The sequence below is a fragment of the Rhinatrema bivittatum genome, chromosome 4 (assembly GCF_901001135.1).
Source record: "Rhinatrema bivittatum chromosome 4, aRhiBiv1.1, whole genome shotgun sequence".
Classification (NCBI taxonomy): domain Eukaryota; kingdom Metazoa; phylum Chordata; class Amphibia; order Gymnophiona; family Rhinatrematidae; genus Rhinatrema; species Rhinatrema bivittatum.
The window spans coordinates 220,880,047-220,900,846 of NC_042618.1; the positions used below are offsets into that span (position 1 = coordinate 220,880,047).

A 20,800-nucleotide genomic window follows, 5' to 3' on the forward strand; every position below is an offset into this window, starting at 1 on the left:
TACTCTTAGGGGCGGATTTTTAATGCCCTGCGCGCGTAAATCCGGGCGGATTTACGCGCGCAGGGCCCTCACGCGCGGGCGCGCCTATTTTGCATAGGCCGCCGGCGCGCGCAGAGCCCCAGGACACGCGTAAGTCCCGGGTTTTCTTAAAAAGGGGCGGGAGGGGGCGTGGCTGAACGACGCGGCGTTTCGGGGGCGTGACGCGGCGTTTCGGGGGTGGCGACGCAGGCGTGGTTTCGGCCCGGGGCGTGGCTGCGGCCTCCGGACCAACCCCCGGGACAGGAACATGGACGGGGCAGCCGGCCGACGCGCGCAGATTTACATCTGCTTTTTGCAGGCGTAAATCGTGCGATAAAAGTAAGGGGGGGGGTTAGATAGGGCCGGGGGGGTGGGTGAAGGAAAGTTCCCTCCGAGGCCGCTCCGAAACCTTGAGGCATGGCACACTCTCCCCCTGTTTCTCTCAGGGAAGATTCAATTGCTAAAAATGATGGAGGTCTCCCGTTGGATATATCTGTTCCAAATGCTACCCATATGGCTCATGCACCCAAATGTGACAGCAATTAACACCGCAATACGCAAATTTATCTGGGGTGGCAAACGTTCACGTATCCCCCTTGCAATGTTAATGCAAAGTAAGCAAAGGGGTGGCCTAAACTGCCCAGATTTAGCCCTATATAACCGGGCATGTTTGCTTAGACATATTCGTGACTGGCTCTTTGCTACTAGCTACTTTATTCCTTTGGAATATTACACAGCTTGGGCGGCTCCTTGGTCTTTAAGTTCTGTTTTACATATGAAAGCAGAATTGTTACCAAAATATATTGTTCAAAGTAATGTGATATCTCCCATGCAGAAAGCATGGAAATTTATATGCAGGCAGTTGGGTGTTCCATGGGAGAGTTCGGCATGCTTGCAGATCACGGGTTGCCCTCTCTTCCGCCCTGGTCAACATCAGCACCCCTTCTTGCTATGGCAAGAGAAAGGATTATGAATTTCACAATGCTTCAGCTCTGGAGATAGATCGGGACATTTACTGAGTTTAAGAGCTGAAAGCTTGCTATTCCTTGTCCAACAAGGACCATTATGGGTTCTTGCAATTGCGGCATTTCATCCAGGAATTATTGAAAGCTAATGACACCCTCTCAAATTTTCTCCCCTTGCACAAGCTGCTACTAGGGTCTACTGGCAAACACCTTCGATGTGCTGAATTCTATAAAGCACTATTGGACTTAAGACCTAATTCCTATCTAAAAAGTTTGCTTGAGTCATGGAATGGCATTTTACACACAGCAGTTACTGCCGAGGTTAATTCTTGTGCAGTATTAATACCTTTCAGGTATTTAAAAGTCTGCATCATATCTCCCTCTGCCTCTCCTGTAGAGAATACATGTTTAGATCCTCAAGTCTTATTTCATCAGTATACAATTTTCTGTTAGTCCAATGAAAGATACTACAAGCTCCAAGGTTTGTTTTTTTTCTGCTGATATACTGGTTCCAGAACATTCTCAACTGTATCTATGATATTGTTTAATTCAGTCTAATAACAGTTACAACCAGAAATGGACTGATATTCACTGCCCATTTTTGAGTGTTACAGAGTACCGTATTTTTCGGACTATAAGGCGCACATAAAAACCTACGATTTTCTCAGAAATCGGAAGTGCGCCTTATAATCCGGTGCGCCTTATATATGGATTCTGCATGCATTTCTCTCTCTCACACACACACACTGGCTCTCACTGTCACATACACTCAGTCTCAAGCACAGGCTCTCACTCACCTCTAGGCCTCCTCTTTGCGGGTCGCCACAGGATGGGCTCTGCAGTGGCCCTGCTACCGGGCCTCTTCTTCTCGGTCCGTAAACGCAAGTGCTGCTCCACTTCTGCACGCGCTGATGCTTCCCCTCCTTCCTGCCCACGCGGCTCCGGTAAAGTTTACTTCCGGTGACGCACAGGCAGGAAGGAGGAGGAGCATCAGCACGTGCAGAAGTGGAGCGTTTAAACGCGATCTTTTTCTTGCTACTGCCGACCGCGTATGCTCTCAGCAGGTGAGTGCGGCAGTCTGCGGACATAGCTCACAGACCACCAAGAATAACAAGCTGTCCCTCTACCCCTTCAGAACACTTTTTTCAAGGTTTACCCGGATTCCTCCTGACCCGAGCGTAACCGACCTGCCAGCGGGTGAGTGCGGCAGTCCGCGGACATAGCTCACGGACCACCAAGCATAACAAGCTGTCCCTCTACCCCTTCAGAACACTTTTTTCAAGGTTTACCCGGATTCCTCCTGACCCGAGCGCAACCGACCTGCCAGCGGGTGAGTGCGGCAGTCTGCGGACATAGCTCACGGACCACCAAGCATAACAAGCTGTCCCTCTACCCCTTCAGAACACTTTTTTCAAGGTTTACCCGGATTCCTCCTGACCCGACCGCAACCGATTAAAAAAAAAAAAAGACTCTGAGCCATGCAGTATCTGTGCTCCAGCATTAATGTGCGTGCATTCAATAAATGTTTATACCCACTACTCCAAAATGGCTCCTGTTAAGAGACATGCTTATGATGCAGATTAAGCTTAAAGCTATAACTCATGCAGTAGAGCATGGAAATAGAGCAGCTGCGAGAGAATTCAACATTAATGAATCTATGGTGCGTAAGTGGAGGAAACAAGAAGATGCCCTATGCCAAGTAAAGAAGACCAAACTGAGTTTCTGAGGAAACAAAGCAAGATGGCCACAGTTGGAGGACAAAATAGATCAGTGGGTTATCGAACAGAGAACCGCAGGTAGAAGCGTCTCCACTGTCTCTATTCGACTCAAAGCCACAGCGTTAGCACGCGACATGGAGATCAAGGACTTTCGAGGAGGTCCTTCATGGTGCTTTCGTTTTATGCAAAGGTGTAATCTCTCCATCCGCACCAGAACTACTGTCTGCCAGCAACTTCCAAAGGATTATGAAGAGAAGCTGGCCATTTTCCGCACCTACTGCATAACCAAGATAAAAGAAAAGAATATCCAGCCAGAACACATCACTAACATGGATGAGGTCCCCCTCACTTTCGATATCCCCGTACAACGTACTGTTGAGAAAACAGGGACCAGTACGGTATCTATACGTACCACAGGAAACGAGAAGTCATCTTTCACTGTAGTTCTCGCCTGTCAGGCTAATGGCCAGAAACTACCACCCATGGTCATTTTCAAGAGGAAGACTTTGCCAAAGGAAAAGTTTCCTGCTGGTGTCACCATCAAGGCTAACCCAAAGGGCTGGATGGACGAGGAGAAGATGATTGAGTGGCTGAGGGAGGTCTACGTCAAGAGACCGGACGGCTTTTTTCACAAATCCCCATCCCTATTGGTCTGTGACTCCATGCGCGCCCATGTGACCGATAATGTCAAAGCCCAAGTGAAGAAAACTAATTCAGAGCTTGCCGTAATTCCGGGTGGATTAACCAAAGAGCTCCAGCCGCTAGATATCGGCATCAACAGGTCATTTAAAGTTAAATTGAGAGCAGCGTGGGAGCGTTGGATGACAGAAGGTGACCACACATTCACCAACATAGGGAGGCAACACCGGGCGAGTTATGCCACTATGTGCCAGTGGATAGTGGATGGCTGGAAGAAGGTATCAGTCTCCAGTGTCATCCGAGCTTTCATGAAGGCTGGAATCATCACTGAAGAGCTAAGCAGCAGCAACGAGACCGACTCGGATAATGATGAGGGGGACCCGAGCATGCTTGATGTAGAAATCGCCCAACTGTTTAACTCAGACACTGAAGATGAAGGATTTGATGGATTTGTGGTGGAGGAATGAACAGTTGTGTTTTTTGTTTTGTTTTTTTTAACTGAAAGAAACTAGAGGAGGAGGCTGCTGCAGCTATCATGTGTGCTGGGGGGGGGGGGGAATGAGAGAACCAGCCAGCCTGAAGAGAATGTATGTGTGATTGAGAGTGTGCATGTGTAACTGTGAGTGAGAACCTGTGTGTAAGTGAGAGCATTTGATTGAGATCATCTATGTAAAGTGTGTGAGAGAGAAACTGGTCAGAGAGGTGATGTGTATATAAGAGAGACAATGGAACTGACTGGAGTGTGTGTGTGTGTGTGAGAGAGAGAAAGTGATTATGGGAATGAGAAGCCTGTGCATGTGGAGACAGCTAGCATAGGAGTGAGAAACATGGGTGTGTATGAGAATACAGCATGGGAGTGAGAAGCCTGTGTGTGTGTGTGTGTGCATGCATGAGAGAGAGACTGATCGGAAAGGAAAGATGTGATGTAATGCCTGAGAGACGAGTTATGCCACTATGTGCCAGTGGATCGTGGATGCCTGGAAGAAGGTATCAGTCTCCAGTGTCATCCGAGCTTTCATGAAGGCTGGAATCATCACTGAAGAGCTAAGACCGACTCGTTACAACTGAACAAGTTGAGAGTTATTGTGAAAGAGTTGAATAAAGTTCAGTAAAGTCTGCCCTATGGTCTGAGCTTTGTTTCATTTAATGCGCTGCGCCTTATAGTCCGAAAAATACGGTAGTCTGATTCTCAAGATATCCACACTTTTACCCAAGAATCAGATCAATTTATATATTTTGAAAAGCCAAAACTGTTGACAAACCTCCAAAAGCCATAGTGAATACCCCATACATAAATATCCTGCTTTTGTGGGTATGCATTTACATTCTCCTCCCACTAAAAAAAAAAAAAAAAAAAAAAAAAAAAAAATGCACTTAAGCTCTGAAGATCCCAGACAGATTGTCATGATTGTCTCACTACTGACTCTTCTTTGGAATATATCTTATGTAACTTCTCTGTCACAGCATACTGCTGTGCTACATAATGAGATGCCACAGTAGCTTCAAGGCACAATTCCAGAGAAACCGAATATGAACAGTAAATACAAAAATAAGGCCCATCTATTTGCCCAGCCTCAGTGCCTTCTCTTTATGGCACTCCACCCACAGCATAGTGTAATGAAAATTCTATAAGGTCCCTGCTGGGAAGTTTCAAAAAAAATTCTGCTAGACAACCTGAATGAATCAGGGACCATAACTGGTGATGGAGGATTAAAAATGTACTTGGAAAAACTGAAAACAGGGAGGAAAAATGTTAGGTCTTCTTCAAGTAGGAGAACAGGGGGAAGAAGTATTCACATCCGTTTCCCTTTAAGAAACTGGTTAAATGCTGTACAATAACTTGCTATCATGGAATCAAACTAATGACCTTTTTGTTTTCAGGTTATATTATTTTTTTGTTTATCTTACTGCACTGATTTCTTTACTTTGATTAAGTGTTTGGCTCATTTGTGCCAAGACCTTCCATCCCTTGAACCTCAAGAGTTAACTTGGAAAATAACTGCAAACTTATGTACACAAGTAGAAACAAAAGAACTTTCCCATAATCAAAGTTCAAGACTCAGACCATTTTGGAATGACATTGGCCAAACAGCTCACAATGTTTTGTCCTAACTACATTTAGAAGTATAGAGCAGGTTTTTAAGCTTATCTAAAACATTAAAAACATCAAAATTTAGAATGCTAAGAGAGATGCTTTTGAAAACAGCGCTATAAAATCTTGATTTTAAAATACGTACTTTTGCTGTTCTTGCATGATATGAAGCTGTTCGAGTTTAACTTTATGCTCTGTCTCCAGCTTGCTAAGCATATCCTTTATGACAGACATGAAGGAGTTGAACTGTAAAGAAACAGAATTGGGGGGGGGGGGGGGGGGGAAAAAGATTTGGTCTAGTGGCAGCTTACAGTACTACAGAGGTCTGTATATCAGCTAAGCAGCACTGCCATGTGCTAGTCCAACTGCAGTCAAATTAAAAAAAAAAAAAAGCAATCCTATCTATTTTTTACACTCATGGCAGTGTACTGCCATGAGAAAGGTCCCTGATTTGATCCCTTAGTCATGATTTTACACTCCTTGTATTACCTGGCAAAGCAAAAGCACCAGAACAAGAACAGCATTATTTAAAAGGACATCTGGTGAGGTCTGATGATACATATAGTTAACTAGCTGTAATAACATGACAGAGGTATTAAGTTTTAAAAAGCCTATATCCAATTACTTTTCACTATGTCTGGGTATAATTTACCCTGCAGACATGCCTCAAAAAAAAACACAAAAAACTTTTACAGAATTAAAATGTCAGGAACAGAATTCCATCTACCCTGCAGAGGGCCAGAGCCTTGACAATTACCGTATAACCTAAATGACAACATATTTCTTTGATAAGATGCAACAATCTAAACATCTAATGAAAACAATATCCTGGAGTAAATGAATCAAAATGCTCTTACCTGATTGAGGTTAAGATTGTTATCGATACTAAGTGGAACCAGATGAGGCAAAACTTTTCCAGCCAGCTGTTCTTTGGTAATTCCCAACTTCTTGTGGGTAAACGTGCATTTGTAAATTCCTGGCACACAAAACACACACTGCAGGCTGTCAATAAATCAATCTTTTCTTGTACAAATATGCTTAGAAAACAGATATTCGTATGAATAGATTCTCCAAGTAGGAGACAAGTGTGGGAAAGAAACAGAATAGAGTTATACAAATGCAAGTACAGTAAAAGCCTCATTATCCAGCATGCAAGAGGAACAAAAGATGCTAATTAATCAAATATAGTAGTTGTCTAAAAGCCCTCTGTTTCCTGTCTCTTGTAGGGAACAAGAGGGAAAAGGGGTGATGCTAGGTGCACAGAGCACAACACAGAAAGAGCTACTCTGCTCCTTTCTCCAACCCCTCCCACTCCTATCATAGCCTCCACAAGGTGCTGCCTGGGCAAGATGCTGGTTACTTGAACATTTCAGAATGTCAGTTGCCAAATAATGTGGATTTTACTATATCACCATTAGAGAACAAAAGGAAACCAGAGTTTAATATGTGCAATCATCTTTTCACCACACTGGTTTATGAAATTTGTAGATAAAATGGCTATTGAATGCTAACTCCTGTGCTATCAAACCAAGGTAAAGCACTCCTCAGATGTCATCATGAGATTTATTTATTAACTGTTTAGCAATATATACTAATTTGTTACTTTGATTAATCTGTTCAATGTAAACCGCTAAATGAAGCGATAGTTTTGTTACTTGTAAACCGGGGTGATATGTATATTATACAGGAACTTCTGGTATATAAATCCTTTAAATAAATAAATAAATGAGATGTTTTGTTTAGTACAGGCCAATTTAATAAAAGGTGCAGGAGAGCCCAGGTACCTTTCCTGGGAGCGAGATTCTGTATTTAAATTAGGCCGGGTGCTAATAAGGAGGTGCTAGGGACAATAGCGCGTCCCTAGCACCTCCTTATTAGCTTAATTTTACCAGCGTCTGTTTTCGGCGGGCAGATTGTTATTTAATTATATTTTTGGTGCCTCCGACTTAATATCGCTATGGTATTAAGTCGAAAGGTGTACAGAAAAACAGTTTTTTCTGCTTTTCTGTACACTTTTCCTGGTGCTTTCTAAGTTAATACCTGCCCTTGGGCATCTGATGAGTGCTCTTAGTTTGGGGGCGCTGGCCGCGCATTTTCCACACGCTAGTACCCCTTACAGTATAAAGGGTAATAGGAGCGTGTCGAAAATGCATGTCGAAACGGGTGTTAAACTTTGCGCTCGGCTGATGCACTGTACTGTATCAACCTGAAAAAGTGGAAACCAACAGGAGCAGTGTATGGCTATTTGGACACACAAAAGGGGCTGAATTAGCAAATGTTTGATGCAATAAGCTAAAGGCTAGTCTTGACAACTGGAGCTACTATTCATGTTTCAAATCTGTGCTAATTCAATCTTTGTATGCATTACCATGTGCCCTATATGCACATATTTTGCTGTTTGGAAAAAATCAGGTTTGATGATGCAATTTTATTTTAAAAATAAAACTAGATTTTGCAAAGAAGATAAGTTGCCAGCAATATATTTTGATCTGAAACTTTTCTCCTCTCCACTCCCTACCAAAACAGCATGAGAGTTAGCCTACAAGAGAGCAATTCTGTACCAATAGGCCTGCAAGCGAAATTAAAAAAAAACCAAAAAACTCCCCTTGGAATCTATTTTTTTTGTTAAATATTCCTACTGCTTTATTGTAAAATATTATCTGAAATTTATGGCATATATTAATGCTTGTGATTATGTAAAAAATTTAATAAAGAGTAAATAAAAAAACAAAACGAAAAAAAAACCTCCCCTTGGAGGAAAAATTATTTTTCCTTTGGATGCATTTTCAGTGTCACACTACAGGTACGTAAGAAAATGCCATACTGGGTCAGACCAAGGGTCCATCAAGCCCAGCATCCTGTTTCCAACAGTGGCCATGGGAACATGCACAAAGTACACACCGGAAAGTACACAGATTTGAAAATAAAATTGTGTACTTTCACTCCTCCATCCCACTCCACCATTGTTTTCCCCCATCCGAGTAAAGCACATATGCTATGAATCACTTTTACTCGCCTACAGGGGAGGGGAAGGCAATTTTTAAAACATGCTTTGCCACGTAAAAACTTGAATATTGCCCACTATAGATAAGAACTATCCTGTTTTTGAAATCAGTAAACAGTACATCAAGAAAGCTTTTTCAATTTTTCACAACCAAAGGCAACAAATTTCGCATTATCAAAATATCTTTTGAGCCACTGAACACATTTTGAAACAGAAGTGCTCACCCCCTACAGGACTATGGTGTTTCTGCTCCTGCTTGTATTTTTAAACATTCATTCATAAAATGTTTCCATGGCATACATGAGACAGTACAAATCAAACACATATTCCTATAACAAGTACGGCACGATAACAACTATGCAAGACAAGAAAGTATACATAACCAACACAGATCTGGCTTTTGACAAGCAGTCTACGACATTCCCATTAACTATTTCCCTAGGACACACAATATTCAACACACAACCTCCAGATTTGATTGTATTTGAATTGCTTATGTTTTAAAGCAGCGCTTCTCAAAAGGTGTGTTGCTCTCCCGGTGTCCCTCTACCCCAATGTACTTTCCTGCTCCCTTTTCCCAGCCCCCGTGGGCCAATTGGAAGCCTCCTTTCTTCCTACCCCCATTGCCCAATGGGAAGCCTCCTTCATTCTGCCTGCCCTCGCACAGGCCAATCGGAAGCCTCCTCCCTTTTACCTGCCAGTGGGAGTAGGAAGAAGGGAGGAAGCCTTTGATTGGCTGGTGAGGAAGGCATCGCATAGCCCGGGGGTGGGGTGGGAGGAATAGCAGCGTTGAACTCCGACAAAGCAAGGCTGCCACGAGAGCCCATTCCCATGGCAGCGAAAAAAGAATGCCCGGAGTAAAGCTGCAGCGGAACTGGAGCCCATCCCTTCAGTGAAGGAAGAAGACTTTTTGGTGAGAGCTTGTGTCAGAGGGTGTGCATAGAAGCCTGGGTGAGAGCTGGTGTGAATGGGTGCGAGAGCATTTGTGTGTGATTGAGAGCTTGTATATAAAAGAGACCATGAGTGTGATTGAGAGAGACTGGTCAGGGAAGGGATGAGAGAGTGAGAGAGCGACTAGTGCTATTGGCCTGGAAGGGGAAGGAGTAGGAGAGTTGCTGGAGAGGGTAAGTAAAGGTGGCTTTTTAAATTTTTCTTGATTGACTGCCATTTTATTTACTTGATATTATGCGATGTCTGCTGTTTTGAAATATTTTATTGATATTTGGACGTGTTTTAATAATTTTTATGAGTTTCTATGGTAATTGTTGGATATTATTCTGTTCAGCAGCTATTTTGTAACACTTTTAGTATAGCTTTACAATTATTTCTGTGTGGGGCTCTATAGCAGCTTGGCTTATTCTGTTTTCCCAATAGGAAATGTATTAGTGTTTAGGGCCTGGTTTAATGTATTTCTTAGACAGGATTGTTACTGTTGAGTGTGTTCCATAATACAGGTGTAACTTTGTGTGGGTTAGTTTGTGTGCAATATTGCAGATCCATTATTCCATTTCTCCAGGTTCGCACTGCATGCAGAGTGGCTTTTTTGGTTTTCCATTCCAGTTTCTGTGTCCATATTTATAATTTGTGGTTTTTCTGTACTTTGTGAACTGTGTGTGACCAATGTGAGATATTTTACTAGCATGTAGGCATTTGTATCAATTTTATTTGTTGTGTTTTCTCAATAGGATACGCATCAGTGGTAAATTACTGTCTTTTCATAAGGAAGGCTATTGTGCCTGGTAGTAAAAGGAGTTTGTTTTGCTTTTACTGAGATGTCATCAGAACCAGAATATCTTTTTTGTATGGCGAGTTGTACAGGGTAATGCCCTAGATCTGCTCTACACTCATTGCTGGGGGTTAAGGGGATTCCTGTGGATGCAGAGTGCATATTTACATTTAGCCCCATGATGATCACATGTTTAGTGTGTCACATATGTGAAAACCATCTGTCAGGTGTGTCCCAGCCAAAAAATAGGTTGAGAACCACTGTTTTAAAGCATATCTTAATTGCTCTATAATAGCCAACTCTTGCACCTAAGCCCTCCAGTAATACCAACAGGGATTTTTTTCACTTCCAGAAAGTGGTGATTGAAAGCCTAGCCACAAGTAAAAGCTGACTCAATAGCCCTCTGAATTTACTGGGGTTCCCAGGCACTACCCATCTACCCAACAATCCAACCTGTGACGTAACATGTATAGGGGACACCCAAAATATTCACTCTCTCTTGGGTCACTCTTTCAAAACCATCGCACTTCAGGACAAAACTACCATGTGTATCTAATTTTTAATGTATGTTTATCTTTCACCAGTTTGTACATTTTATATGATATATGCGATATACATCGCTTAGTACAATATATTGTCCTTAGGTGGTTTATAACCTTTTTTAATTAGGCAGTTCAAAGAGGCTCTGGCAGGTCCACTGATGGATCTGTTCAATCAAACTTTGAAAATGGAAGATTTTCTGCAGTACTAGAGAAGGGAGGAGGAAGCCCTTCATAAAACTGGAAATAGGAAAGAGGTTGGAAAATGTAGCCTGGTTAGTCTGACCTCAATGGTGAGAAAATTAACAGAGACTCTATTAAAGGAAAGGATTAAGTATTTTGAATTCAGTGGGTTGCTGGATCCAAGGCATCATGGTTTTACCAAGTGAGATTACAAACAAATCTGATCAATTTTTTGTATGAGTTTCCAGAGACTTAGATCAGCAAACTTTTGATATTGACCCACATAGCAACAGCCTAGGAGAGGGCCCCAAGGAATGGACAAGAGAAGATGAGTGATAATTAAGTGGTTGTAAATGGAGTTCACTCTGAGGAGAGGCATGCAATTAGTGAAAAGCCTCAGGGAAAAGTCCTATTCAATATCTTCATGAGAGATATCATAGAGGGTTTAGTAGGAAAATGTTTGTCCTTTTGCAGATAAAAGTATGATCTATAATAGAATGGACACCCGAGAGAGCAGACAAAAGGAGGAATGATCTGAGAAAGCTCTAAGAGTGTTTCAGTGCTTGGCAGCTAAATTTCAAGGCAAAAAGGGTGCAGTTATCTATTTGGGGTGCAGAATTCCAAAGGAGCAGCACACAATACTGATGTGGACCAAGTTAGCAGGCTGTGAGGAGATTACCTCAAGATACAGAAACAAAGCAACAAGGTGGTGGCCAGAGCCAGAGGAATGCTAAGGCAAACAGGGAGAGGCATAAACCAGTAGAAAGGTGGTGGTGATAATGCCTCTGTACAGTTTGTTGACAAGACCTCACCAGGAGTATTTGTCCAATTCTGGAGGTTTTTCCTCTGAAAGGATATAAGAAGAGTTGCAGGGGTCCAGGAAATAGCTACCAAAATGGTACTGCATTTTCACAAAAACCCCCAGATCATAAGAGAAAAATCTCGGGGGGGGGGAGGGGGGGGATTTTCTAAGTTTTCATATGTTAGCTAGCAAATATGCACCACACAATTATATCTTCTATTTGGTGCATGCAATTTAACTGAGAGAATTTATGGGCATACTTTTTAAAAGGTGTGCGCGCGTGCAGGTGCGTAGGGGGTGCACGTGCACAGGGCTGTGTGTGCGTGTAAGTCAAAACCCCACCCAGACTCCACTCCCTAGAATGCCTCTTCCCCATGTGTAGAAAAGTACATGCTTACAGTGTGCACACAAATTTTACACATGTATCAATCAGGCAATTTGCTACAGAGCCATTTCTGTGGGTAAAGCACTACCCCTAGAAGTCCCTTTGAAAATATACCGCAGTATATACGCCTCAGAAGAGAAGAAAGCTGGGGGTAGGGGAACAAAATAGTCATTTCAATGCCTCAAGGATATAAATAATGCACATGAAACAACCCTAGAACAAGTGGCCAAGGTATTAGGCTCCAAGGAGTAGGGTGGGAATAAGATTCAAATCAGAAAATATTTATTTTTTCATAGAAAGGGTGATGTAGTGTGTTTTATTAAATGAAAATTTGTAAAAAAATAAATTAAAAATAAAAAGGAGGGTAGTGGATCCATAGAACAGCCTCCCAGAGGTAGTGAAGGAAGCAAACAGTAACTGAATTTAAGAAAGCAAGGAAGATCCCAGATTGCAAAAAATAATAAAAAAATAATAAAAAGCCAGAGATCAACTGTGGTTTATGGCACTGTGCCAACAAGAAAATTGGGCAGGCTAGAGGGGCCTTCAAATCCTTACCTGCCATCAGAGTCTATATTTATATGTGAGTTGCTGAAGAGGCTGACAAAGGATTTATAAAAATTTGTTTTTGACTAATGGATGCTCATATTACAAAGGAACTAAATATATGAACTGCAACAATACATCTTCCTTCAGCTGGTACAATCTGCCTTTCATTTTTAGTGTAAAAGGTGGGACAGCATGTGAACCAAACCTCAATACAAAGCCACAATGAAAAAAAGAGAGCTCTGTAATGAACATGGTACACTTCTATTAGAAACCACTGTTTGTAATACATTTTATCTGGGCTAAGATTTGCTGCACTTTCTGAAAGGAATACCGAAAGAAGCAGAAACACAAGAATTTAGGAAAATGAGAAGCCCATAGAAAATTATAAATACCTAAAATTCCCATGAGCACTGCAGGTTCCCTGGATGGAATTTGTTGTAGAAAGGGCAAAATTTCATCAAGTACATACCACTTATCCAGGTATTCCAAAATCTTTCCTAAGCACACTAAGGCATTCACACGAACCTGTTGGTTTTGAAACAGATGTTAAAAAAAAGAAAGCAGATGTTTAAGTTATTGTAAAGATTGCTATGCAAAAAAAGGAACAGAGGTGACTGCCCTCACCACAAAATAACCCAAAACAAAGCAAATAGGGCAGAGAAAATCTCTTTTTGAATTTAAAAATCGATGGACATCTGAGATTCTCTCTGTCCTATTTGCTTAATTTTTGGTAAAGATTGCTATCCCATTTTCACATTCTTTACATTTGTTCAAATATGCAACAAGATAAATAAAAAAGCAAAACACACACACACACACTCAGATTGTTTACATTCACCAATATTAAAAGCAGTGGTTCAACTCAGCCAACTCGGAGTTTGGCAGGCTGAAATGCTTTCAGTGCAGATATAAATAGCTAAGTTTTACAATTCTACATTCCCAAAAGGAGAGTTATTTAGTGCATAGTTCAGGGCTTGGTGTGCATTAATTGAGTTCTTGCTTTCACTACAAGCCTCCACTAAGCTGATCAGAGAGACCTATGTGCTCCCAATTCTGCTTGGGAACACTTGGAGGAAGAGAAATACCACAAGACAGCTAAGCGCTATACAAACACCAAAGCAAGGGAGAAAACTACTACTGAGGTATTTAACCCTTTCAGGGTTAGAGCTCTATCTTTTAAATGCCATACATCCACAGGAAGCATTTCAAAAACTTAAGTCAGGCAAGATGAAGTGATTTTAAAGCTGTTCCCCAACACTTTAGTGCAAGATATAAGATTATTTCATCACACTAGCAGGAGACTTACTAGTGGGGTTGCTGGGACTCCAACCCACATATTAACAGAGACAAATCAACATTCTACAAATCATTTGGATAGTTAAATTTCAGTTATTACATTTGCAAAACAGTGCTGCGTTTGAAAGAAAATGTTGATGCTTCCTGAAATAAGTGCAGTTCATAGCCTGTTTATGTAAAATGAGGAAAGTTTTAGAGAGGCACAATGCACTTCAGTAGAATATAACCAATACTAGGAAGATCAGGGCACACGTTGCAGGCACCAAAAGGTTATTTCTTAAATAGGACGACCAACTTGCTGTTTTTCAAAAAGGACGCAGTGGCATCCACCGGTGGTCAGAGAATGTGAAAATGAGGGGACGAGGGAAAGGGCAGGTAGGTGACTCGTATCAAGTTAGACTATAATCAATCGCTAGAACAGATCAGTTTACAAGAAGTCACAGAAGTGGTCCTTGCTCACATCAAAGCTAGGAGAAAGTGGCTCATCTGATTTTCAGGCCGATACAATAAAGTTCAGATCGGAACGCCAAGCATGGAGACCGGAGAAGCCCTACAAAAACCCCACCACCTCTGTTCTTTACTTCTTTTTGTTTTTGTTTTTTTTTTATAAGTTTTACCTAAGCTCAGCCAGTCCTGGCTGAGTACAGAGTTGATCTCGCTGCAGGGGGGGAGAGGGCATATACTGTCACTTTGGCTTCCTGCACCCACTGCCTTTCAGCTGTTGCAACAGCTAAATCCACGTTGGTTTAAAAAAATATAAATAAAACAGCTGCCGGACCAAGGCACTCATTTGAGGGACCACAGAAATCATCTCAGGAATTCTCAAATGGGGGGGGGGACCATTTGGTATCACTGCAGGAGAGTGAGGTGAATTAATTTTCCTCTTTCTCCTTCTAAAACCTGATGCAATCCCCAGTAGGTACATGCATCTCCATCATCTGCTAGAGACTGAGAATATTGCAGGCTGATGTCACTATAGGGGTATATATACTGTGATGTCTGCTTTGCTCCATCTCCATCTGTTGGTAGAGATGCATAACCCACTAGTTCTGGATTAATCGGGATGCTAAGAAAGTCCATTCTTCTAAATTGGAGGGGAAATGACACTTTTTCTGGCAGCAGTGGAACCTGTTACACAGTATGATGCACATAGAAACCATGGCCTCAAATATAAACTTTCAAGCAATAGATATTTCTGGCCACTTGGGAAAAAAAGTGCATTCAGATTTTACTTCCAAAAATGAGAAGCCTGGTTTTAAATACTGGTTCTTAAATTTCTTCTAACAAGGTCTTTCTTCTGTACGTGAGCTGCTGATAGTTGGAGAACACATTGATGGGATAAGAACATGCCATACTGGGTCAGACCAAAGGTCCATCAAGCCCAGCATCCTGTTTCCAACAGTGGCTAATCCAGGTCATAAGAACCTGGCAAGTATGCTAGGGCAATGGATGTGTCTGAGGAACTGATCTGGGGAAGGGGTTAGAAGAGAAAAAAAAAAAAAAGGGGGAGGGGGACAATATTCTGTTTCTATTTTTTACAGAAACCTTTGGCATGCACAATAAACCCTGTACTTTGAAGGTCTATATGTAATGTTATATGCATGTTAATAAATAGTTTAAACTAAAATAAAATTGAAGGAGGTTTACTTACAGCAAGAGAAGAAGTTTGTAAACAGGCATTTTTAATTCTTGGTATTAATGCATTTTTCATGGAAGGGTACTCTATGAGGTTGGCAAATGTTGGGATTATGGTTAAACAGAGCTCCTACAAAGAAACATACTGGTGTTAACTTAAAAATAATCATTTAAAAGCAATCCAATCAGTTTAAGGTTGAATTTGTAAAGCTACCATAGTTTTTCATTGAAGAATCATGTCTGTCGAAAGTGAGGTCAGTCTTCCAGGACCCCACCACAAAATATATTCTTTAAAACTTAATGCTCTCACGTGAAACCAAAAGTCTGAATTTAAAGAAGGGAAACCATCTCAACCAAGTTTTCCCATGTCTCCTATGCCGTTTCTCTTGGGTATTGTTTTCTTAACTGAATTTCCAGGCTTTGAGGGGGGTTTACTCTGACAGCATTAATCGTGCTCCGAGAAGATACAAACGTATGTGCATGTGAAACTAATTATACTGTGTAAAAAAACCCCGAAAAATCTATTTCATAGAAAGGCTCAGCCTGCTATATGGAAAAACAATTATTAAAAACAAGTTGTTGAGCTAAAATACAGTAATGATTTACACTATGATGCTACTACTACACCTGAATCTGTATTGAAGGCGCTTCCAAGGCTCGGTACACCATGGGGAGAACGCTGTTCTTTATTTCATCGGGAGGAGTTTTGGTCAGTAGCAAGTCCATTTTTTGTAGGAAAATTAACAGAATCTGTACATAGAAAGTAAAAAGGTTTAAGATTTATATTGCTGATAAAGAGAATCCTTTATTTTTTAGGGAAAAATCCCAGTCTATTGTTTTTTTAATACGATACATTTATGAGAAAGAAAATTGAAACTAATACTCACCATGTTGCTAGCCTGAAGGCATGAAAGAAAAAAAAACTTGAGGTGGTCATTTCACGCTGTGTAAAAGCAAGTTTGTGACAAATGCACAGCACTAAGAAGATAATTTTCAAACAGCCCGCATAGCACGAAAGTCTGCCTATACCAAGGATTTCCAAAGCAAATTTACTGTGAAAATCCTTGGATAATTGGAGGAGTATATGCACGAATTACTTGTACAGTTATACCTTCTCCAAGCAGGCCACAACTATTTTTCGCTGGTTGTAATGTAAACCGAAGTGATAATTAATCTTGTTAATTGAACCTCGGTATATAAAAAGTTATAAATAAATAAAACTTATGCACTGTAACTTATTTATTTATTTAACATTTTCTAAACCGAACTTCATGACAAGCTTCATATCAGACCGGTTTACATCAAACTTAGGGATTAACTGAACATAACCATATAACAGGAAGGCCGAAGCACAGTTACAAATAACAGGGATAATGAACTTGGGGGCTAGGGTAGCCAGGAAATAAAGGACAGAAAAAAAACTGGAGGATGAGCACGTATGTCTATACAGTGGTTGGGTCGGTCATTTAGTCTATTGGGCTAAATGAAAGTATTGTTGCAATGTTAGGCTTAAGGGAAGGCTTGGAGGAAAAGCCAGGTCTTGAGTTTTTTTCGGAAGGTAATCAGGCAGGGTTCCAGTCTTAGGTCAGTCGGCAGGTTGTTCCAGATGATGGGGCCAGCTGTGGAGAATGCCCGTTCTTTCGTGGAAGTTAGACGAGAGGATTTGGTTGGGGGGACTTGAAGGGTTCCTTTGTGTGCCGCTCTGATAGGTCTTGCAGATGTGTATAGATTGAGTGGGAACTGCAGGTCTAGAGGTAGTTGGTTGTGGATGGATTTGTGGATAATGGTGAGTGCTTTGTGCAAGATTCTGTATTTAATAGGTAGCCAGTGTGCATAGAGTTGAATTTTCAGAGTTGTGCGTGTAAAAATTAGCATAAGAACATAAGAAAATGCCATATTGGGTCAGACCAAGGGTCCATCAAGCCCAGCATCCTGTTTCCAACAGTGGCCAATCCAGGCCATAAGAACCTGGCAAGTACCCAAATGGCAGAATGGCAGTGGCTATTCTCTAAGTGAACTTAATAGCAGGTAATGGACTTCTCCTCCAAGAACTTATCCAATCCTTTTTTAAACACAGCTATACTAACTGCAGTAACCACGTCCTCTGGCAACAAATTCCAGAGTATAATTGTGCGTTGAGTAAAAAAGAACTTTCTCCGATTAGTTTTAAATGTGCCCCATGCTAACTTCATGGCGTGCCCCCTAGTCTTTCTACTATCCGAAAGAGTAAATAACCGATTCACATCTACCCGTTCTAGACCTCTCATGATTTTAAACATCTCTATCATATCCCCCCTCAGCCGTCTCTTCTCCAAGCTGAAAAGTCCTAACCTCTTTAGTCTTTCCTCATAGGGGAGCTGTTCCATGCCCCTTACCATTTTGGTAGTCCTTTTCTGTACCTTCTCCATCGCAATTATATCTTTTTTGAGATGCGGCGACCAGAATTGTACACAGTATTCAAGGTGCGGTCTCACCATGGAGCGATACAGAGGCATTATGACATTTTCCGTTTTATTCACCATTCCCTTTCTAATAATTCCCAACATTCTGTTTGCTTTTTAGACTGCCGCAGCACACTGAACCGACGATTTCAATGTGTTATCCACTATGACACCTAGATCTTTCTTGGGTTGTAGCACCTAATATGGAACCCAACATTGTGTAATTATAGCATGGGTTATTTTTCCCTATATGCATCACCTTGCACTTATCCACATTAAATTTCATCTGCCATTTGGATATCCAATTTTCCAGTCTCACAAGGTCTTCCTGCAATTTATCACAATCCGCTTGTGATTTAACTACTCTGAACAATTTTGTGTCATCTGCAAATCTGATTCTCACTCATCGTATTTCTTTCCAGCTCATTTATAAATATATTGAAAAGTAAGGGTCCCAATACAGATCCCTGAGGCACTCCACTGTCCACTCCCACTGAGAAAATTGTCCATTTAATCCTACTCTGTTTCCTGTCTTTTAGCCAGTTTGTAATCCACGAAAGGACATCGCCACCTATCCCATGACTTTTTACTTTTCCTAGAAGCCTCTCATGAGGAACTTTGTCAAACGCCTTCTGAAAATCCAAGTATACTACATCTACCGGTTCACCTTTATCCACATGTTTATTAACTCCTTCAAAAAAATGAAGCAGATTTGTGAGGCAAGACTTGCCCTGGGTAAAGAACATATAGAAAGCCATGCTGACTTTCTATATGTTCTGTGATTTGATGTTTAGAACAATTTCCACTATTTTTCCTGGCACTGAAGTCAGGCTAACCGGTCTGTAGTTTCCCGGATCGCCCCTGGAGCCCTTTTTAAATATTGGGGTTACATTTGCTATCCTCCAGTCTTCAGGTACAATGGATGATTTTAATGATAGGTTACAAATTTTTACTAATAGGTCTGAAATTTCATTTTTTAGTTCCTTCAGAACTCTGGGGTGTATACCATCCAGTCCAAGTGATTTACTACTCTTCAGTTTGTCAAATCAGGCCTACCACATCTTCTAGGTTCACCGTGATTTGATTCAGTCCATCTGAATCATTGCCCATGAAAACCTTCTCCATTACGGGTACCTCCCCAACATCCTCTTCAGTAAACACCAAAGCAAATAAATCATTTAATCTTTCCACGATGGCCTTATCTTCTCTAAGTGCCCCTTTAACCCCTCGATCATCTAAAGGTCCAACTGACTCCCTCACAGGCTTTCTGCTTCGGATATATTTAAAAAACATTTTTACTGTGAGTTTTTGCCTCTACAGCCAACTTCTTTTCAAATTCTCTCTTAGCCTGTCTTATCAATGTCTTACATTTAACTTGCCAACATTTATGCTTTATCCTATTTTCTTCTGTTGGATCCTTTTTCCAATTTTTGAATGAAGATCTTTTGGCTAAAATAGCTTCTTTCACCTCCCCTTTTAACCATGCCGGTAATAGTTTTGCCTTCTTTCCACCTTTCTTAATGTGTGGAATACATCTGTACTGTGCTTCTAGAATGGTATTTTTTTTTTTTTTTTAACAATGATCACACCTCTTGGACATTTTTTACTTTTGTAGCTGCTCCTTTCAGTTTTTTTTCTAGCATTAAGTAGCCTGTACTTACTATTTTATAAACATCAAAAGTACACACAACTTTACATTTCATAGGCACACATGTGCAAAAAAGGGGCGGTGGCAACAGTTATGCGCATATGTTGCTGTTTTATAAAAGATTTACGTGCGTATATCTGGCAACTTATAGAATTTTACAATTGCTAATTATCTTGCATAAATATCAGACTTGTTTATGGTATACTTTTCTCTGGGTGGGAAGTCTGGGTAAACTGGGAGGAGTTCAGGCCGAAGAACCAGGAGGACCTTGATGACATGAAGGACTGGGAGAACTGATAGAGGAATTGGAAAACTGGTAATTTCAATTACACGCACATGTTTTAAAATATATTGACTTCCACGTGAAAACTAGATTTTATATGAGCAAAACCTATCTTTTTTCACATACAAAATAAATATTTTGAAAACTGGTAGGAAAAAGTACACGTTCAACATATTGAATGATTCACTTTTTCATGCATCTGCGCATAAGCATACATACACGCATTTTATAAAATAAGCGTACTCAATAGAGTGGATTAAAATTACTATTGTAGATCTCCATGCTGACAAATACACGCATATATGCAGCCACATGGATTTGTTTGAAAATTATCCTCAGTTTTTTAAATTAAAAACTACTACGGTAACTTTTAAACCGATGCACGGGCACACATGTGCTTGTGTTCAACAGCCTGTGACCAGGGATGCAGCCATTTTATAACATACACACGTATATGTGAGTGTTATAAAATAGCCTGACCGCACGCACAAGTGCGTGCCATTTTAAGTGGATGTGTGCTTATGCACACAAATATCACTTTTACTGTGTAAGTGGGAGATTTTAAGAACATGCACGCTGACGCCATTATCAATTTTCCCACTTCGTTCCCAGTTCCCTGGTTTACTAGCCTCCCTTCTCCAGTTAGCCCTGACCAATAAAATCCTACCAATATATTTATCCTTATTTTATGACCTACATGTCATCCATAGAAGTAAAGTTACGTGGCAGGGCACCCCAGATTGCGCCTGTGCGTGTATGCATTTGTGCGCTAATTTTAAGTTAAAACCCTGGAATGCCCATGCCCCGCCCAGACTCCCCCCAACCCCTTTTAAGCTTTTTATTTGTGTGCGCAGTAGCAAGTGGCTTTTAAAGTCCGCTC

The 20,800-nt window shown here is 41.0% G+C and overlaps 1 protein-coding gene across 3 annotated transcripts in view; it reads right to left on the reverse strand.

Annotated features, from left to right (window-relative positions):
* SCYL2 (SCY1 like pseudokinase 2) overlaps window positions 1–20,800 on the reverse strand; it is a 143,299-nt gene that overhangs the window by 27,238 nt on the left and 95,261 nt on the right. For all 3 annotated transcript variants that reach the window (XM_029599733.1, XM_029599735.1, XM_029599734.1), the window contains 5 exons: window positions 16,176–16,298; window positions 15,565–15,678; window positions 13,010–13,142; window positions 6,290–6,408; window positions 5,578–5,678 (listed from right to left, as the gene is read on the reverse strand). In XM_029599733.1, coding sequence (XP_029455593.1) covers window positions 5,578–5,678; window positions 6,290–6,408; window positions 13,010–13,142; window positions 15,565–15,678; window positions 16,176–16,298 — 590 coding nt within the window. The remainder of the gene's footprint in view (window positions 1–5,577; window positions 5,679–6,289; window positions 6,409–13,009; window positions 13,143–15,564; window positions 15,679–16,175; window positions 16,299–20,800) is intronic.